General features: G+C 53.0%; 5 protein-coding genes across 5 annotated transcripts; 2 read left to right on the forward strand and 3 right to left on the reverse strand.

Moving 5' to 3' along the window:
• Positions 1 to 2,332: 2,332 nt before the first annotated feature.
• On the reverse strand, positions 2,333 to 3,425 carry J4E87_008686 (uncharacterized protein; the record flags this gene model as incomplete). Its single annotated transcript, XM_049380271.1, has 2 exons — positions 2,333 to 3,325; positions 3,378 to 3,425. The coding sequence occupies 2 exons, from the start codon at positions 3,423 to 3,425 to the stop codon at positions 2,333 to 2,335; spliced, it is 1,041 nt and encodes a 346-aa protein (XP_049230013.1).
• A 364-nt stretch (positions 3,426 to 3,789) lies between these two features.
• J4E87_008687 (uncharacterized protein) lies at positions 3,790 to 5,855 on the forward strand (the record flags this gene model as incomplete). Its single annotated transcript, XM_049380272.1, has 3 exons — positions 3,790 to 3,982; positions 4,035 to 5,592; positions 5,663 to 5,855. The coding sequence occupies 3 exons, from the start codon at positions 3,790 to 3,792 to the stop codon at positions 5,853 to 5,855; spliced, it is 1,944 nt and encodes a 647-aa protein (XP_049230014.1).
• Positions 5,856 to 8,542: 2,687 nt separating this feature from the next.
• J4E87_008688 (uncharacterized protein) lies at positions 8,543 to 10,447 on the reverse strand (the record flags this gene model as incomplete). The annotated part of the gene is made up of 3 exons (XM_049380273.1): positions 8,543 to 8,879; positions 8,931 to 10,114; positions 10,322 to 10,447. The coding sequence occupies 3 exons, from the start codon at positions 10,445 to 10,447 to the stop codon at positions 8,543 to 8,545; spliced, it is 1,647 nt and encodes a 548-aa protein (XP_049230015.1).
• Positions 10,448 to 13,752: 3,305 nt separating this feature from the next.
• Positions 13,753 to 14,133, forward strand: J4E87_008689 (uncharacterized protein; the record flags this gene model as incomplete). Its single annotated transcript, XM_049380274.1, has 2 exons — positions 13,753 to 13,864; positions 13,955 to 14,133. The coding sequence occupies 2 exons, from the start codon at positions 13,753 to 13,755 to the stop codon at positions 14,131 to 14,133; spliced, it is 291 nt and encodes a 96-aa protein (XP_049230016.1).
• A 450-nt stretch (positions 14,134 to 14,583) lies between these two features.
• J4E87_008690 (uncharacterized protein) lies at positions 14,584 to 15,898 on the reverse strand (the record flags this gene model as incomplete). Its single annotated transcript, XM_049380275.1, has 2 exons — positions 14,584 to 15,276; positions 15,326 to 15,898. The coding sequence occupies 2 exons, from the start codon at positions 15,896 to 15,898 to the stop codon at positions 14,584 to 14,586; spliced, it is 1,266 nt and encodes a 421-aa protein (XP_049230017.1).
• Positions 15,899 to 16,561: the final 663 nt, after the last annotated feature.

A 16,561-nucleotide genomic window follows, 5' to 3' on the forward strand; every position in this document is an offset into this window, starting at 1 on the left:
GGACAGAGACAGCGTAGTTACCGGAGGCAAGATTGTTAGCTGAGCCAGACCCTGGTTCATGTCGTATACCCTCTAGTAGGTTCAGACTCCGCGTGTGTATCAAGTGCTTTCGCGCGCTGATGTCAAGGCATCGCCGGAATACAGTGGCAGTGCCTGGAAAGAGCCAGTTCGACAGCCGGTCATCGCGAGCATATGTACTGTTCTGTAGCACGGTCTTTCGGTACTGGTACTCCGTAGCGATGCTGTTCCAGTCCTTCGAAACCAAGTAAAGCGCTTTCAGATCCGAGTAGAGCGAAAGCTGGGAAATGCGATCAGCTAACAACAAATGTCTGTTTGGCGCTGTGCTGTTCAACGCGGAAGTCGCACGTATTCCAGTCTCGTCCGCTTGACATCTTCGACAAGCTCGGCTTTCAGGCGGACATTGAGGGCGTGAATGTCCATGCTGCGATGAGTGGGGATGGAGGATTGGTTGCGCAATGGGAGTGCGAAGTGGTCGGATGAGGGGCACGGTTATCTCACGTGACGTCGTGCTGGGGACCCCTGGCGGCTTCCTTAAACAGCGGGGCAACGCGAACAAAGTGGAACAGCGCGTCGCGTCCACATTCGCGACTTCCCGCAAAATCTCTCTCCTCCACACTACCTAGGTATCTCAACGCGTCATGCAGTCTCTTTCGAACGAGGTCCAGCTACTCATACTCGGATACATCCATACGAAACGCGACCTTAAATCTCTTTGTCTGACGTCGAAACACCTGCGCAACCTCAGTTTACCGCGACTGTACCATACTGTCTACTTACACACTAGGGAGGAAGGCCTGACAAGATTCTTCAAATGCATCGCTGCAGGGGCCAGTTACCACCTGCGTCACATCAGGAGCTTATCTTTCGAAGATGAGTTACGTGACCCAGCGGATGATGCACCACCGCCGAACCATGAGCACCTGGCTAGTGCGGCTGATGCAAGAGACGTGCTGATGCATCTTTTGATCTCCATGCTTCCAAAGAATCAGCTTCATGCCTTCAGGTTAGTTCATCTCACCATAAGTTACGATAGAGACTGATCACTAGGCAAACTTAGATTCATTGCCATGGGCCGAAGTCTCCGAAAAGACATCTTTCATCTGCTCAAGTGTAGTCAACGAGAACTGCGACATCTACAGATCCGTTGCCTCGAGCGGGTGAGTATAGATCTCACAAACTTTCGGGCCGACGGTGAGGGACACGACCACAATGTACACGAATCCGCCGACTCAGAAAGCAGACTCTTGAAGTTGCCCCACCTGAAGTTATACAACGTCGAGTTTGACGAGATTTGGTGCTGCTTGGCAGCCACCATCGATTTCAGTAACGTCAAAACTCTTGCGTTGTTCAATTGTGAGAACGCCACTGTTTACGACAAGTTTGTGTCTAGCCTCAACGGCAGAACCCCTGCTTTGGAGCATGTGTATGTTGCCATTGATGGCAGGGATTCCATCTCAGATTTGCTTTACTGCTGCGAAAACCTTACTAGTCTGCATCTCGTCTGGGATCATCAGGAGGACAATCTAGACAAATTCTGGCGCATGATCGAGCGCAGGGGCCCTGGATTGAAGAGTCTCGGCGTTCAGAATCGATACACTACGTTTCCTTTCGGCGATTGGGACGATCAATTATCGCGCCTACTTTCGATATGCCAGAACGTGGAACATCTTCGCTTACCAATATCGAAGGATGTCATGGAAGCTTCCATATGGGAAGGGGAAGATGACGAAGATGAAGAAGACGAAGATGAGGAGTATGCAGAGTTTCTGGCAAGCAGGGTTCTTTCACGCACTGTAGCAATATGACTGACGATCATAGAACTGTTTCGAGCAGATGACGCAATTGCGCTCAATTCTATTCACATACTATCCCGACATCTTCCATCGCGACACATACGGGGAAGAGTACGAACTCCAACCAGAGGTATTTGCCAGCAATTTCTTCCAATACCTCGATGCGCGTGGTTGGTGTCCTAGCTTAGACGTTCTGGTCACTGGCGTCCCGGTAGATCTCGAGGATATAGAAGATGTTGAACCTGGCTATGCACACGCACTAGAGTTCAAGACTCCATATCCATGGCAATGCTTTGTCAAGGGCGAGTATGCTATCGTTGAAAAGGTACCGGCACATGTACTGCGATCTTATCAGCCTGGGTACAACATGCCAGACATCATTCCACGAGCGGATTGGATGGATTCCACTTCTGGAGAGTCCTGGGGGTTCTTGGCTGATCGCGAATCTAACATTTCAATTGGATAGTACAATGTCACCTGGGGTATACGCCTATGCCATTCACAATACAAAACGTCATCTACTGCGCATTCGGCCTGAACACGCTCATACCGTTCTTCTTGCCCCAAGCCCAGACCTTGCCATTCAGATCCGGCACCATGACCAACCAGATGATTGTCGCAATCCACGCTCCGATAGTATCGACAACCACGTTGTTCCTCTGACTACCGGACATGGAGCCATACCGCATCAGATGCACGAGCCAGTTTGTAGGAGTCATGAAATCGCCACCTTCTAGTCCCTTGACCGCCGCAGTCGCAGCTTCCAGCTCAGTCTGCTTAGGATCGGACGACTCTAGCTCGAAGCTCACGGGGTGTTTCGTCTTGTTCTCGTTCTCGAAACCGGGGGATAGTATGCTGCCTGGGAAGACAATGTGGATATCGACGTCGAAAGGTGCGGGTACAACACCGGTGCTACTCGTCTTGGAGCGCCGCGCCGCGTTGTAAAGCTGGACTTCGGAGCGGAGGCCGTCGGCGAGGGATCGAATTGCGGCTTTGGCGGGGGAGTAGGCGGAGTAGCCTGCGAGATTCATGAAGGCGAGCGCGGATGAGGTCATGATGAACTTGCGAGGTAGTTCTGGAGCAGAGCCCTTTTCTTGCGGCTTGTACGGTACTTCGGGGTAAAACCACGCTTGCAGTGTCTTGTGTGCCATGTATGCTGACGCGAAGTAGTTCAGCTCCATCTGTCTTCTCAGCGTCTCAGTGCTCGTCTCGATGAAGAGGCCTGGCACTGAAGATCCCGCGACACACCACACTATCTCTGGCACGCGTCCGTTGTTCCAGGCTGTAGCTTCCTTCAGAATACGCGTGTTCTCAGACTCAGAGGTTACGTCGGCGGCGATGTAGGTGAAGCGTTGGATCGAGGGGCTCTTGGCATGAGCTTTTGCGTGGGCAAGGGCGGTCTCGAGGTTCTTCGCGGTACGTGCGACGAGGATGAGGTTTGCGCCGCGGGCGGAGAGGAGACGGGCGATTTCGCAGCCCATTCCTTGGGAGGAGCCCGTGAGTAGGACCGTCTATATATACCGTTAGCGCGTGCTCGAATTGAATGGGAGGTCTGAAGCTTACTCTGCCCTCCACCGGGAATTGGTTGCCCTTCCAGAATGCGAAACCCATGATGTCCGCACTAATAATTCCAACGAACACCAAGAGGATGATGGTCGCTCCAAGAAGCAATTGTGACATGGAGGGAGCCAGTTATACACCCGAAGAAGGGAGGCACTGGAACGCCAAGTATCTGACTCTGCTTACGCGGACGAATTGGTACCGCAATGCTCAATTGGTGTACGGTGAAATCGCGTGTCAGTATCGAATTCACATGCGGCGTGCTTACTTACGCACACGCCCTGCAGCTTAGCTCCGCTCCACTAGTGGAGACTTTCCGACCTCCGCGGTAAAGCCAAGACTTCTTACCGAAAAAAAGTTCCCGCGCGACATTTGCGACCACCACTTACGCCACGCCACAACACATATCGCAATCATGGCCAAAAAGAGAAAGGCTGGTAGCGGAGGGTCGCGCGCGCCGAAAGCGCTAAAAGAGGAGGATTCCAGAATGGCTGTCAACTCGTACGAGGACGTCGCGGATTCGGAGGACGAGTTCCATATCAATCGCGACAAGATACTGCTGGACGAGGGTCCGGCGGCTAAGAGACTGAGAAAGTATCAGGAAGAGGGTTAGTCAGGCGGTGTTATGTGTTTGGAATGCGATAGCTGATCTGGATCTAGACAAATTTTTAGAGGCCTCAGACGAAGAAATCCTCGACGCCGGCAGCGACGACGACGATGAAGACGATTTCGACGACCAGGACACCGGCGACGAGTCTGGAGATGATGTCACGGGACAGCGCAAACCAGTCGACGAGGAAGACGAAGACGTTGGTGGATGGGGTACCTCGAAGAAGGATTACTACAACGCCGACGCAATAGAAACGGAGCAAGATGCGTTAGACGAGGAAGCGGAAGCGAGGCGCATACAAAAGAAGCAGCTACAGAGCATGACGGAGGCAGACTTTGGCTTCGACGAGGACGAGTGGATGGCGCAAGATGGTGAGAAAGATGCAGAAGGCGGCGCTGTCGTGACGGAGGTCCTGCCGCAACTTCAAATTACGGACAACATGACCGAAGAAGAGAGGATGAAGATCATGCGCACGCGATACCCCGAGTTTGAGCACATTTCGAAAGAATACCTCCGACTACAGCCCCTACACGAGGAATTGGCCGCCGCCGCAAAGGCCGCCGAGAAGGTGCTGAAGGCACAAATGGCGAAGTCTGGGAAGGCGGACAGAATTCCACCAACACCAAAGGCTGTCACAAAATACCGGGCATGCGCCGCATATCTCGCAGCGATGGCCATGTACTTTGCTGTACTCGGCTCCACTGCAACGGACGATGGGTCGCCTGTCATCGCAATGGATCCTGCTGAACTACACGAACACCCAGTTATGGAGACCTTGCTGAAGTGCCAGAAGGTATGGACGCGGATAGAAAACCTACCTATCGCAGATCCCATGGTAGAGACCGGTGACGACGACTCAGCTATGGAGGACGTGAGCGCCGAGGAACTCGAAAACGACCTGACCGTCAAGAAACCCACAAAGCAGAAGAAGACCAGAGCGGAACGAGCAGCAGAATTAGCGCAAGCAGAAGCAGCAGCGCGACGCGCCGCGAAGCTCGCAAAGACGGAACAAGACCTCGCATCACTCGACACCCTCGCCGACAAGGCCGCCCTCAAGAAGGCATCGCGCAAGAAGAAGACCGCAGAACCCAAGCTCAACCTCCTCAACGCAGACGACTCGGACTTCGGCGAGGAAACGGAACTCACCGCGCACGAAGCCGCCGAGAAAGCCAAGAAGAAGAAATCCCTCCGTTTCTACACCTCGCAAATCGCTCAAAAGGCAAACAAGCGCGACGCCGCCGGCAAAGACATGGGCGGCGACGCCGACATCCCGCACCGCGAACGCCTCAAGGACAGACAAGCGCGTCTGCAGGCCGAAGCCGAGAAGCGTGGGCAACACAAGGACGCTGGTCCTGGTGTTGCGCTGGGCGAAGACGATGGCGCTTCGTCTGCTGATGAAGCGCCAGCGACAAAGCGCGACGACTTTGAAGATGAGGACGGTTATTACGACATGATCGCCGCGCGCTCGGAGGACAAGAAGCAGACTAAACTTGAACGCGCGGAGGCTTACGCCCTCGCTAAGAAGCAAGGCGCTCAGGTTATCGAAGAGGAAGTCGTTGGCGATGATGGGCGTCGTATGATTTCTTACCAGATTCAGAAGAATAAGGGGTATGTTTTCCTCCATCTCCCGTTCCCATTTCCCCGACTTTTCCGGCACAAATGCTAACGTGATGATCAGATTGACGCCCCACCGCAAAAAGAGCGTGCGGAACCCGCGTGTTAAGAAGAAGGAGAAGTACAAGGAGAAGCAGAAGAAGCTCAAGAGTATGAAGCAGGTGTTTGACAAGGGGGCTGCGGCCAAGGGCAGTGCGAACTATGGGGGTGAACTTACGGGTATTAAGTCTGGGCTTGTTAGGAGTAGGAAGTTGTAGGTGGGTTGCTGGGAGGAGAGGGGTCGTATTGAATGGAGATACCATGGTTATGCTGTGCAAGATATCGAGAGCGAAAGCTTGTAAGATGACTACAGAACTGCTTGAACCCCGGCCTACACATGAGATATTGATCCTGACCTGATGATTTCGTGAGCTGCTTGATACTGATATAAGAGTTGTAGGTAATGACAGTTCTTCGATACCGATCTTCAAAAACAAAACGAGAAATGTTGCCGTCGTAAAGCCATGACTTCTTGTTTCGTTGGCATGCCATCGTCTCCTGCTCTTCTAAACGACCTCCTTGCACGATGCAGTCCACGCGAAGATATCCAAAACTCTCAGTGGATGATGAACATAGTGTCGGCGGGTACAATCCAAGCGGCGTCTCTCTGATGTTGCTCCATGAGACGAGGGACAAATGCAGCGCCCATATACTGAACGTGGTCTGATGTTTGTGCGGTTGAGTCGATGTCGTCGTTCGTCGGGGTCAGTTTCCGAAGGATGTATAGCGGGTTTGCTCCGTAGAAGGTAGCTACTTGATCTCCTGGTTGGCAACCTGGGTGAGCGTATCCAATGCGACCGCCTTTCGTGCTGAAGAAGGTATGTCCGCGTATCGTGGACAACTGTCGAAGCCACCATACTTGCTTCCAATGAATTTTGTAGTCTTTCGGAGTATACATATTCGCCAACAAAGGTACAGTCTCGTCATAATTGTTGCTCGCTTCGTCGGTGAGTCGGCAATCCAAGAGGAGGGCCATGACGAAATCAACCGGTACATCGGTAATGCCTTCGCTGCGCCCATAGAATACGCGCCGAGCAAGATCTAGGCCTCTCATATGCTGAGTAACAGCAATATCGTACAAGGTCATGTGCTCTTTCGAATCCGGATCATAACTCTCATACGCCATGTCAAGGAATTTCTCATGTTCCACTACCTCTTCGACAGTGTCCAGCACAAAACCTCGAATTCGAAGCAAATTGTCATGTTCTACGGTACTGACGAACGAACTCGGGTGCTCACGGACCGCTCTAGCTCGTTCTGCACTTTTTTCTTCGCTGTTATCTTCAGAGAAAGCCCAACGCATGTCGACGGGCATTTTGTCTATCGGGTCTTGCCATTGTCTATCGATCTCCATTTTGCAAGATGGCTTTCCGTGAAAACTTGGGCACCAAGATGGCAAGTACGAAGGTTTGGTTTCCTGGGTAGGAGGAATGTTCAATAGAGTCATTCCACGAGGTTCCTTCATCAATGCCTTGGCGAACATGATCCACGTTTTCCAGTATTCATCTCGACCTCCGACACTGTAGTCAACCGACGAGGCTAACTTCTCCCGAAGGTCGTCATCCAAGAGTCCTACGATCGCCCAAACACGATCCACCGGCTCTTTTACATGTCGTGTGCGTAGGCAATTTAGATTGGTCGGAACATTCTTAGACTCTATCGCAATGATATCGCGTTTTCCAGCAACTCTTCTGCGGTAGGACTGGATTACTATGCAGGCACCATGTGCCTCATCAACGCTCGCATCTGTTTCTGTACTTGAAGATCTTGGGATGTAGTGGCTACGGTAGACTCCATCCACGACGAACTCTGCGAACTCATCGAAGTCGACGCAACATCTCCCGCAAATCATTGTGGCATTTTGCGGAAGGATGATCTCCTGATGTGTCCATAGACGCTTGAACCATTCATTGTTGAGGAGTTGAGATAGCCCCTCAAAGAATGCTTCTACATTACGGGGACGTTCGCTGTCTAATACACGGCGACAATCAGGGTCTTTAACGTATAGTTCTATCCAGTACTTTGATTTCTTCCTCACATCTTGGAACTCTGCGAAAAAGACATCGGTTTCGGGTGTCGAAGAACCCATCCATACGATGACAGTTGCCGCTCGGGAATAGATGTCGCGCATCAAGGGTATTTGAGTACTCTTCTCTTTCTGATCCGATTGATTGATGCAAATTGCGTCGATCCATACCTTCCGTGTCGCGGTCTTCGCTTGGTATCGGTGTAGGTAATGCAACATCTCTAGCGCAGTGGGAGTGACAATTAGGAGTCTCTTGTTGCAGATGACGATCTGAGAGGCTGGACGACTGCCCCAAACGTATGATACTGCATCGTACTCAAGATCTTCAGTGAGCTCGTACACGTCTGTGTGTAGCGAAATAGTGCCCTGTATGGACTTTACGGTAAGGAGGCGTATTTGGTCCTTCCCGAGCGCTTGATCATCGTACGGAGACGCATGACGCGTGCTTACGATCGGCTTTGACGCCATTGATCATGCGGCTATAGCAGAGCGGCGCCAGATGGCGCGATAGGTACAGGGTCAGATGTGCTGGTCCCTATGATGGAAATATGGTAGGAGATTGGATGCGACCGCCCGAAGGCAGCGATGAACTTCGATCATGAACGAACAAGGTGAGCGGAAATGCGAATGTGGTGAGTACTCGTGAAGCTGCGGGGGCCACGATCTCGCCTAGGCAGCCTTACGCAGTGACGGATGACTAGCGTGTGCTAGCGCCTTGGTACGACAAGAGGCGGGAAGCGCATTCAAGATCCGTGTATGTGTCTATTAACTTCATTACATTTGATACACACCCCGAAGCCATTAAAACATTACAAATACATTATCGGGTATCATAAAACCTAAGCGCGAACGCCCATCCTCTCCTTCACTCTTCCCCATCTAAACCTTAACAGGATACTTCTCCCGAATAACCTTCCCATACCTAAACAGCAGCGCCGGCACAGGAATAAACGCCACAGCCAGAAAACCCAGCAAGCTATTTCCCCAGCCCAGCCCCAACGTCTCGTACATAGTCGGTCCCGCAAGCGGAAGCAGGGCACCGAACAGACAACGCAGAGCTGTCATACCAGCGATAGCGGAAGCGGCGAATTGAGGGAAGCAGTCGATCATGTAGGTCTGGAGGGGCGCGAAGATGCCCATGAGGCCGAAACCGAAGGGGACGAGGGAGATGATGGGGACGATCCAGTGGACTTTGTTGTAGGCTGTCCAGCCGTACCTGGGGTTGTTAGTGGTGTGTATCTGTGTATGGGGTGAAGAGAGGGCTTACCAGAAGAACGAGATCGGGATCAGGCTGCCGAAGAACACGCAAAGTGGTAGGCGCATCTCTGGCTCGTAAACGCCCTTGTTTTTCTTCGCTAGTCGGATGATGGTTGCGTCGCTTGTCTTCGCTACGAAAGCGATGCCCATGAAGTTTCCGATTCCGATACCCAGGTATGCCAGACCGGTGATTTCGGGAGACCAGCCGTAGGTTTGGATGAAGACGGGTGTTATGGTCGTGAAGAGGAGGAACAGTAGGCCGAAGAGGAAGGACATGTAGAGCGAGCAGAGCAGAACGATGGGCGATCGAGTAAGCATCTTGAGCGGGCGCGTGATTCCGTTTCCGAGGATGTGAAGAGGACTTAGGAGAGCCGCATCCTTCTCGTATGTCATGATGTTTTGAAGCTGGGGGCGGTTCAGCTCCTTGCGTAAACGCTCAGTCTTGCGGTTGAGCAGCACAGCGTGGTACGTCTCGCTGTTGAAGACGAAGAGAGCCACTGTCAAGAGTCCACCAACGATGAGTACGACCCACATATCCCATCGCCAGCCTGCGCGTTGCGCAATGAAACCACCGCAGATAGGACCGAGGATAGGGCCGAATAGAATGCCTGTACTGTAAAGCGACACAGCTTTTCCTCGCTGCGCAGGCACGAACATGTCGGCGATGACACCGGTGCCAATTGTCAAACATGCGCTGCCGCCGACACCACCGAGGAAGCGCATGCCGATGAGGCCACCGAGATTAGGTGCGAGCGCGCATCCGAGGGTGAAGCAGCAGAAGAAGAGGTTGGAGCAGTTGAGTACGATGTATCTTCCGTAGATCTCGGAGAGCGGACTGAGGAAAAGCGGGCCGAATGCGAAACCTAGGACGTAGACACTGACGGAGAAGGATCCAAGAAGCTGCGATGTGTTGCCAAAGTCTGCATTGACGAACGGAATGCCTGGCGCGAAGATGGACGAGGCGAGTGGACTGACGAAGGTGATGGCGGCGACTAATCCAAGGAGTGTGATCTTTCTTTTCGTTGTGTAGTTACGTGGGTTTGCGGGATCATCTTGCGTGTCCCAGCCGACCAGGTTATTGTCGAGGTCGGATAGGGGGTATTTCTCTGGTGCGAGCTGGTCCTTCTTTGTGCTCTTTCTTGATAGATGCTTCTCGAGGTTTGCGCCGATATCATCGCTTGTTTCCTGGGGTTGCTTGGAAATGTTAGCTCTTCTTCGGAGTGTTTCAAAACTGACGATTCGTGATGATGGTGCAGTAGCCGACAGCCCGATGCCAGGATAACTTAGCCTGATTGCCTTCCCGTGTCATGCGCAACAAGTCGCACACTGACGTCAAGGTCTTCAGACAGTAGCAGAAGTGTTCTGATGGAGATCGCGTCGTGAAAAGTTGATAATGCTTACCTTTTCTTCCACAGCCTCTTCCTCCTCTTTGTTTGGTCTCGCGTCGCCCTTTTCTAAGTCCGGAACATGTGTATCTGAGCTACTCCTCGAATGTTGGCGGTATGGTTCTCGTGTTGATGAAGACATGTTGTGCGGTCGCTGTAGCTGTCGCTACAAAATCCGGGTGAGATTTCCGTGCGCAAAGGTTTCTTTGCAATCGAGATTCTCAAATGCGGTCTTTGTGACTGTGAAGGTATCGAGAACTGGGTTCAGACGATTGCGATTGTAGCGTGCGAAACCACAACGGAAGGAGTCAGCCGCAGGTATATAATAGAAAGACAACAGGCAGCTGGATTACGAAATGAGTCCCCATCGCTGCCCGCACCCTGAACATATTTCTGTCCGTTAACCCCGAGGTTCTCGTGCAAGACTAAGCCAGGTTTGGGGGCATGATCTCGGTGAACGGCGTTAGCGAAAGCGCGAGACAGCGACCCGGGGAAAAACGCGCCGTTCGCTCTGAGTCCCACGGGGCCACCCGCGCGCGTTACTGATTGAGTCGCATGCTTCTGACGAGATCAAAGCATGATGCGAGGAAGCTGACTTTGGTGGCTTTGGTCTTTTGGTGCGTATGATGGTTGCGGTGCATCGGCTTTGAATAGGCACCGGGACTTCGTCGGGGCGGAATCTGACCCCTGCCAGCCGGCTGGCTTGTGGAAGCTTGGTGGGGGCCAAGCAATCTGCAGACTCCTTGGGCCCTTCCAGGTGGTATGACTCTCGAAAGGGCGTAACAGATGGTGTGGATGCTCATGCGTACCCAGGCAAAGACCGATCGTATGTCCGACCGGAGCTAGGCATCGATATAAGGCATACCATCAATGTCGGAAAAGTCCTCATAATCTCCATAGTGCCGTCTCTTCGTATCCTCGCTACAGATGTCGCCGTCGGTCTTGAGATGATCGCGAAGCTGAATGAAATGTGGACTCGGCAAGCGATAAACTTGAACAGAAGAGTCAATGAAAACACCCACCACTCCTATCTCTTACCTTACCATTGATCGTCACTGATCGCCATATTCTATGGGGCTGCACTGCGACACAGTCGCATCCTATACTCGCAGCTACACTGCGGGCTGCGCAACGACCGTCACATTGCGAGGTCTTTTGGACATAAGCGTGAAGAGTGAAGAAGATTAAGCGGCAATCTGCGGAAAGGTGAGATGTCGTTACCTTTAAGTTCTTCGGAGACGGTGCTACTGCGGCTGTCATATCGAAACCGCCGTTTGATGATGCCACGGTTAATGACGCTGACGACAGCCAAACTCTTCAGCAATAGTGATGATGTGATGAACGCAGAGTTACCCAGACATGTCGACCATAGGTTTGGGGATCACCTTGCGATTCTGCGAAAGAGAATGTGAAATTGAAATTGGGAGGTCGCAAAGGTATATGGTGTCCGTCACAGACTCGGCTCTCCTCTCGGATCCTGCGCTTGCCGGCAGAGCCAGGCAGAGAAGCGCCGCAACCAGACTCATGGTCGCTCATACTGAAGACAGTAGCACTCTGTACTCATGGATTTCATAGATGTTGCGACAGATGTGACCAGAAATTATGAAGAGACGGATGTCTGTTTCCTCCAGGGCTGCCCAGGTGGCAATAGGCAAGCAGGCGCGCTAGAGCCATCGTACTCGCCGAGTCTGACCCGCGGCAGCGACCACCTTCGATCACATCGACCGCACGTCATAACTCTCACGCTCCACCGCCAGGCACCGATTGTCGTTGACACATATATCCTACATCTCCTTCTCTTCAAGCGTTAATGCGGATCCTACGGCACGGCACGGTCCCTTCCAGCTGCCGGTGTTAGCAGACCACTTAGGAGGGTGCATCCCGAACATGCGAAGGAAGGCACATCCAGACGACTACCGCGCGCTCTATGCGCGAACGCGGGTCTTCCAGCTCGCTATTGATGCCACCTACGTCTTACCATGACCACGAAAGTCTGAAGTTTCAGTACGCCCCGTCTTAGCGCAAGGCAGCCCCAAAGTATCTGTGGGGAACCAAGTACATCGTCTCCAGCTCCAAGCGCTTGGCCGTAAGATCGGAGCAACTTTCAAGACAGGCTGACGACCAAAATCAGTATTGGATGACACATCAATGATGCACCTTCAATGTTCCTTAGCCTGGACCCGGGTTGCGGCAGCGCGTCGGCGGCCTGGGAGATCGACAGCGGCTTCGTTTATGCTGACTGCGTCCGAGCGGCTCAATGAGACGACGTCCGATGCTTTACGACCTACCATTATCGATGCTGGAGACTCCTGTGTTACGTACAGGTGTGAAGAAGCGGGGAAGAAATAGTAATGGACTCTATTGGTCTTACTTCATTCCGGAGATGATCCCAAAGCGCCAATCGACTTGGTCGGTCTCGTATCCTTACGATCGAGCTACCCGGGGCGTAAGGCACAAGTCCGGGGAAATCGCCGATATCAGCTTAGTGATCATGGCGGAAGACGCAAGGTACGAGGCCTCTCGAGACGAGCTCGATCAAGTCGTTGGTCATGTGTTCTTGCAAACATATCACAACTGGGAAGGTGCCGCAAACTATAGGACAGGAGAGAAACGCTTCACCGAACGAGACTAGAAACTTTCGACTGAATTGTACGACTGTCAGAGATGTTGCAAGCTACCCGCTTAACGAGGACTCCATCGTCTACTGACCCGTCGTCACATATCCGGCTGAATTCTCATAGGGAACCGCAAGCTGCTGGGCTAAGACATTCAGTGAGCACCAAACGCAGTGATGCCTAAACCTTCACCTCAAATAGCTGGTTTGAAGGTAAAATGAAGGGAATGATGACCCGATGTGGGTATTGGGGGCCGACAGCACGAAAAGGGGAATTGTTGCGCCAGTCCATTCCGACCACCTGCCTGATCAACTCCACTGTACGACCTCACCCCGCGAGCAAGTGGATACGAAACGAGGCGTGCTTTCTCAACTGTCATCGATGTCTTACACCCCAAACCACCACGATCCACAATCTCCACCTACGCCCCGTCCCACCTGAACCCTGAACAAGCAATCAACATCAAAGACTCGAATTGTATACGAGAATCTGAGCCTCCCAACGACGATCTCAATCTCAGTACCGCAAAGATCCTCGCTACGACCATGACGCCCCATTACGTCGCGCCTTACCATAGTGCATACGGCCCGGATGCAAGACCCCTTGACGCCGGTGACGAAGAAGTAAGACACAGAGGATACGGATAGCATCATCATACAGTATCCATAGGGAGTATGGGATGCCTGAACAGCAGACAGATGAATATATAAGGAGGTAGCTTGTAGCAAGTAGAGCACCATCATCACACATCAACAAGTTCTTCAATCATCACACATACACTACGAGTCTTCTATCTCAACGTTCAACGAACAACACCTCACTCTCAATCACTATGTACTTCTCCAAGATCGCCATCCTCGCCGCTGCCACCATGGCCAGCACTGTCGTCGCGGACAACTGTTTCGCAGGGTACGCGTACTGCGAGGGTAACCTTTTGACTCAGGGTTTGTCTTTCCTTCCCCATCCTATTTCTATCCCCTTTCCCCTCCCCTTCCCCTCCTCCAGTCCTCCAGTCCCCATCTAACACAACCCAGGCGACTACGCCTCAACCATCTACCAAGTCCTCGACGCAGCAGGCCAACCCACCGACGCCAACGCGCGCGCCAAAGCCCTGTTCAACTGCGTCAACGGCGGGGCTATCCAGTTCATCACGCTTTGTGGCGGAGACTGCAAGAACGAGCCTTTTGGTAGCCAGGTTAGTGATCATTGCTAGATCACTGCTCTTGAGCAGAGCGGATATGTGAGCAAAAGTTGGGTATGAAGGCAGATGGAGGATGGGGAGACGGAAAGGAGGGAAGGAAGGGAGATGGATAGGTGGAGAAGGTGGAAGAGATTGACTAGAATAGAATCATACACTCGTTTCTCTATCTCTGTGCAACAGCCATCGTATCAGTCATCTTGCGTGTGTATATTCATCGAGGTATGCAGCTTCAACTTTTGTCGTACATGAAACGAGTCGTCCGCACCATTATCCTCCATTCATCCTGCCCAGAGAATGTAAACACAAACAAAGTCTACGTAAAGCATAAGAGCATAGCTTCAAAGAGCTGAACAGCAGAAAAACCCACCAGCGCCAAAACAGTAAACAGACATCCACCCCGTACCCTTTTTTGCTAACCCATTTGAACGCCACAGCGCTCATCATACATCTCATTCACACGACTTATCCACTAAGAAGGTCCTTAACACTCATACCCCTAGCCCCACTCCAGCTACGACGGTCGGTATTCAACATCATCAAAGCCTCAGTAGCTTCCTGGTCCTCACGATCAGCCTGCGGTTTCAACGCCGGTGACGTCAACGCGAAATGGACAGAGCCATGCGACGAGCCAGGCGCAGCTACAGGGCCAGTACTAGGAGGGCCGTTGTGGAAGGGGTTGCTGAAATGTGCCGCAGAAGGTGTGTGAGCGCTGAACGCAGGCGAAGGGTGGATCGAAGGCGAAGTTACAGTGGAGCGAACTGACGCTGGCCCGAGCGAGTAGTGGTGTGGGTCGGACGGGCGCAGCGCGGGGGAGGGGTTCGCCGAGTAGTGGCCGTTGCGATGATCGTGGGGCATGATGGCTGGGGATGTGGTGGTGGAGTGGGTGTATACGCTTCGGTCGGAGGGGTAGATGGCGGGTGAGGCTTGGGCGAAGGTGTATTTGGATTGGGCGGGTGGTGGCTCGACGTAGGTGGGTGACACGGCGTCTTCCATCTCTTCGTCTTGCTCTTCGTCTTCGTCGTCGTCGTCGTGCATGCGTCGGACTGGTGGTGGTGGGAGCTCGGATGTAGCTGAGGATGGGGAGTCGCGGCGGGAGTTGGCGGTCTTGAGGTCGGAGACGCACTGCTCGAGGTAGCGCATGTACTCGATGGATGCCTGGGTGTGTTAGTATACGAATGTGTTGTAGGTGAGTGTCGGGAAGTACCTGTAGAATGGCCAGCTTGTGCATCTCTTGTCCCCTGCACGCCGGAATCATGTCCTTGAGTACCCCAAACTCCTCGTTCATCTTGGACCTTCTCCTCCGCTCGATCAGACTGTGTGCCGTCTTCCTTGCAATCTTACGTCCCGCAGCAGTGGCGTTACCCGCCTGCTTCCTTTTGGTCCCATTAGTGGCAGCGGTCGTGGTCTTCGCATCCTGTGCTTTGGACGAGGTCTTGGGCGTTTCTTGGGTATCCTTTGGCTTCATCTGAATGATCTTGCGGGATCGGGTAGGCGGCGGCGGGAGAGAATAGTCGTCCTTGGTGATGATGCTCTGCTGGGAGCGTTTGCGCGCATGACCGGGCTTGGAAGTCGCGACTGGGGACGACGGGGAAGGTGGCCGGTAGGACGAGTCTGAGGCATTTTCGGATTTACCAGAGGAGCTAGCTACACTTCCTCTACCACCCAGAGCTGCGGGTGGCAAGTTGAAGCTCGTCTCCAATTGAGGGGCATTGGCGCTGCTCTTGCCGGTAATGTCTGTCGACGGCTGGGGAGTCGGAGGGAGGTTTGGGCGAGGCATGATGGGAGTAAAGGCGCTCATAGAACGTCTTCAGCCAGTGTCCCGCGCGTAGAATAAGTCAGAGAGCGACAAAGAGGGGATAAAGGGACGGCAGAGACAATGTATGGCGTGCATTATCAGCATCGGGGTGTCGCGTGGGCTCTTTTGTGTCGCAGCGCTGGGAGAAGGATCCCGTGGGTGTCCTGCGCTCCCATGATTGGCTGGCCGGCCAAGATACCTCAGGAAATGGCGCCAGTCCATCGCGCCTCCTATGAGAACGTCACCCTGGGAGCGTGGGCGTCGCGGCCGCTGTAGGCCTCTGCGAAGCTGCAGCTGCTTGAACGAGTGGGCCGGCCATCGCGTTGGGAGTAACCGTGGCGAACGCTGTTAAGGTCCAAATAGAGCACGTGCTCGTCTTTCTTCCTCTCCGCCGGGCGTCGATATAGCAGTCGAGGGGTTTACCCGCAGGCGCAGAGCGAAAAGGGCCGAAGCAAGGCTATGGATCGCGTTAGGCGGCTGGGATATTGATGGAGCAGTAGATCGTGGGTATTTGTATGGTGTGGCATGTGTGCATGTGAAGACGGCAATAAGCTATCGAACCCTTATTCTGCACTCGCGATCATGCCCCACCATTATGAGAACATGGTATAGCTCGTCTTCGTTGAGACGCTGCAGCACACTTGC

This window comes from Alternaria ethzedia (assembly GCF_023757985.1).
Source record: "Alternaria ethzedia strain BMP 0044 chromosome Unknown scaffold_28, whole genome shotgun sequence".
NCBI classification, from domain to species: Eukaryota; Fungi; Ascomycota; class Dothideomycetes; order Pleosporales; family Pleosporaceae; genus Alternaria; species Alternaria ethzedia.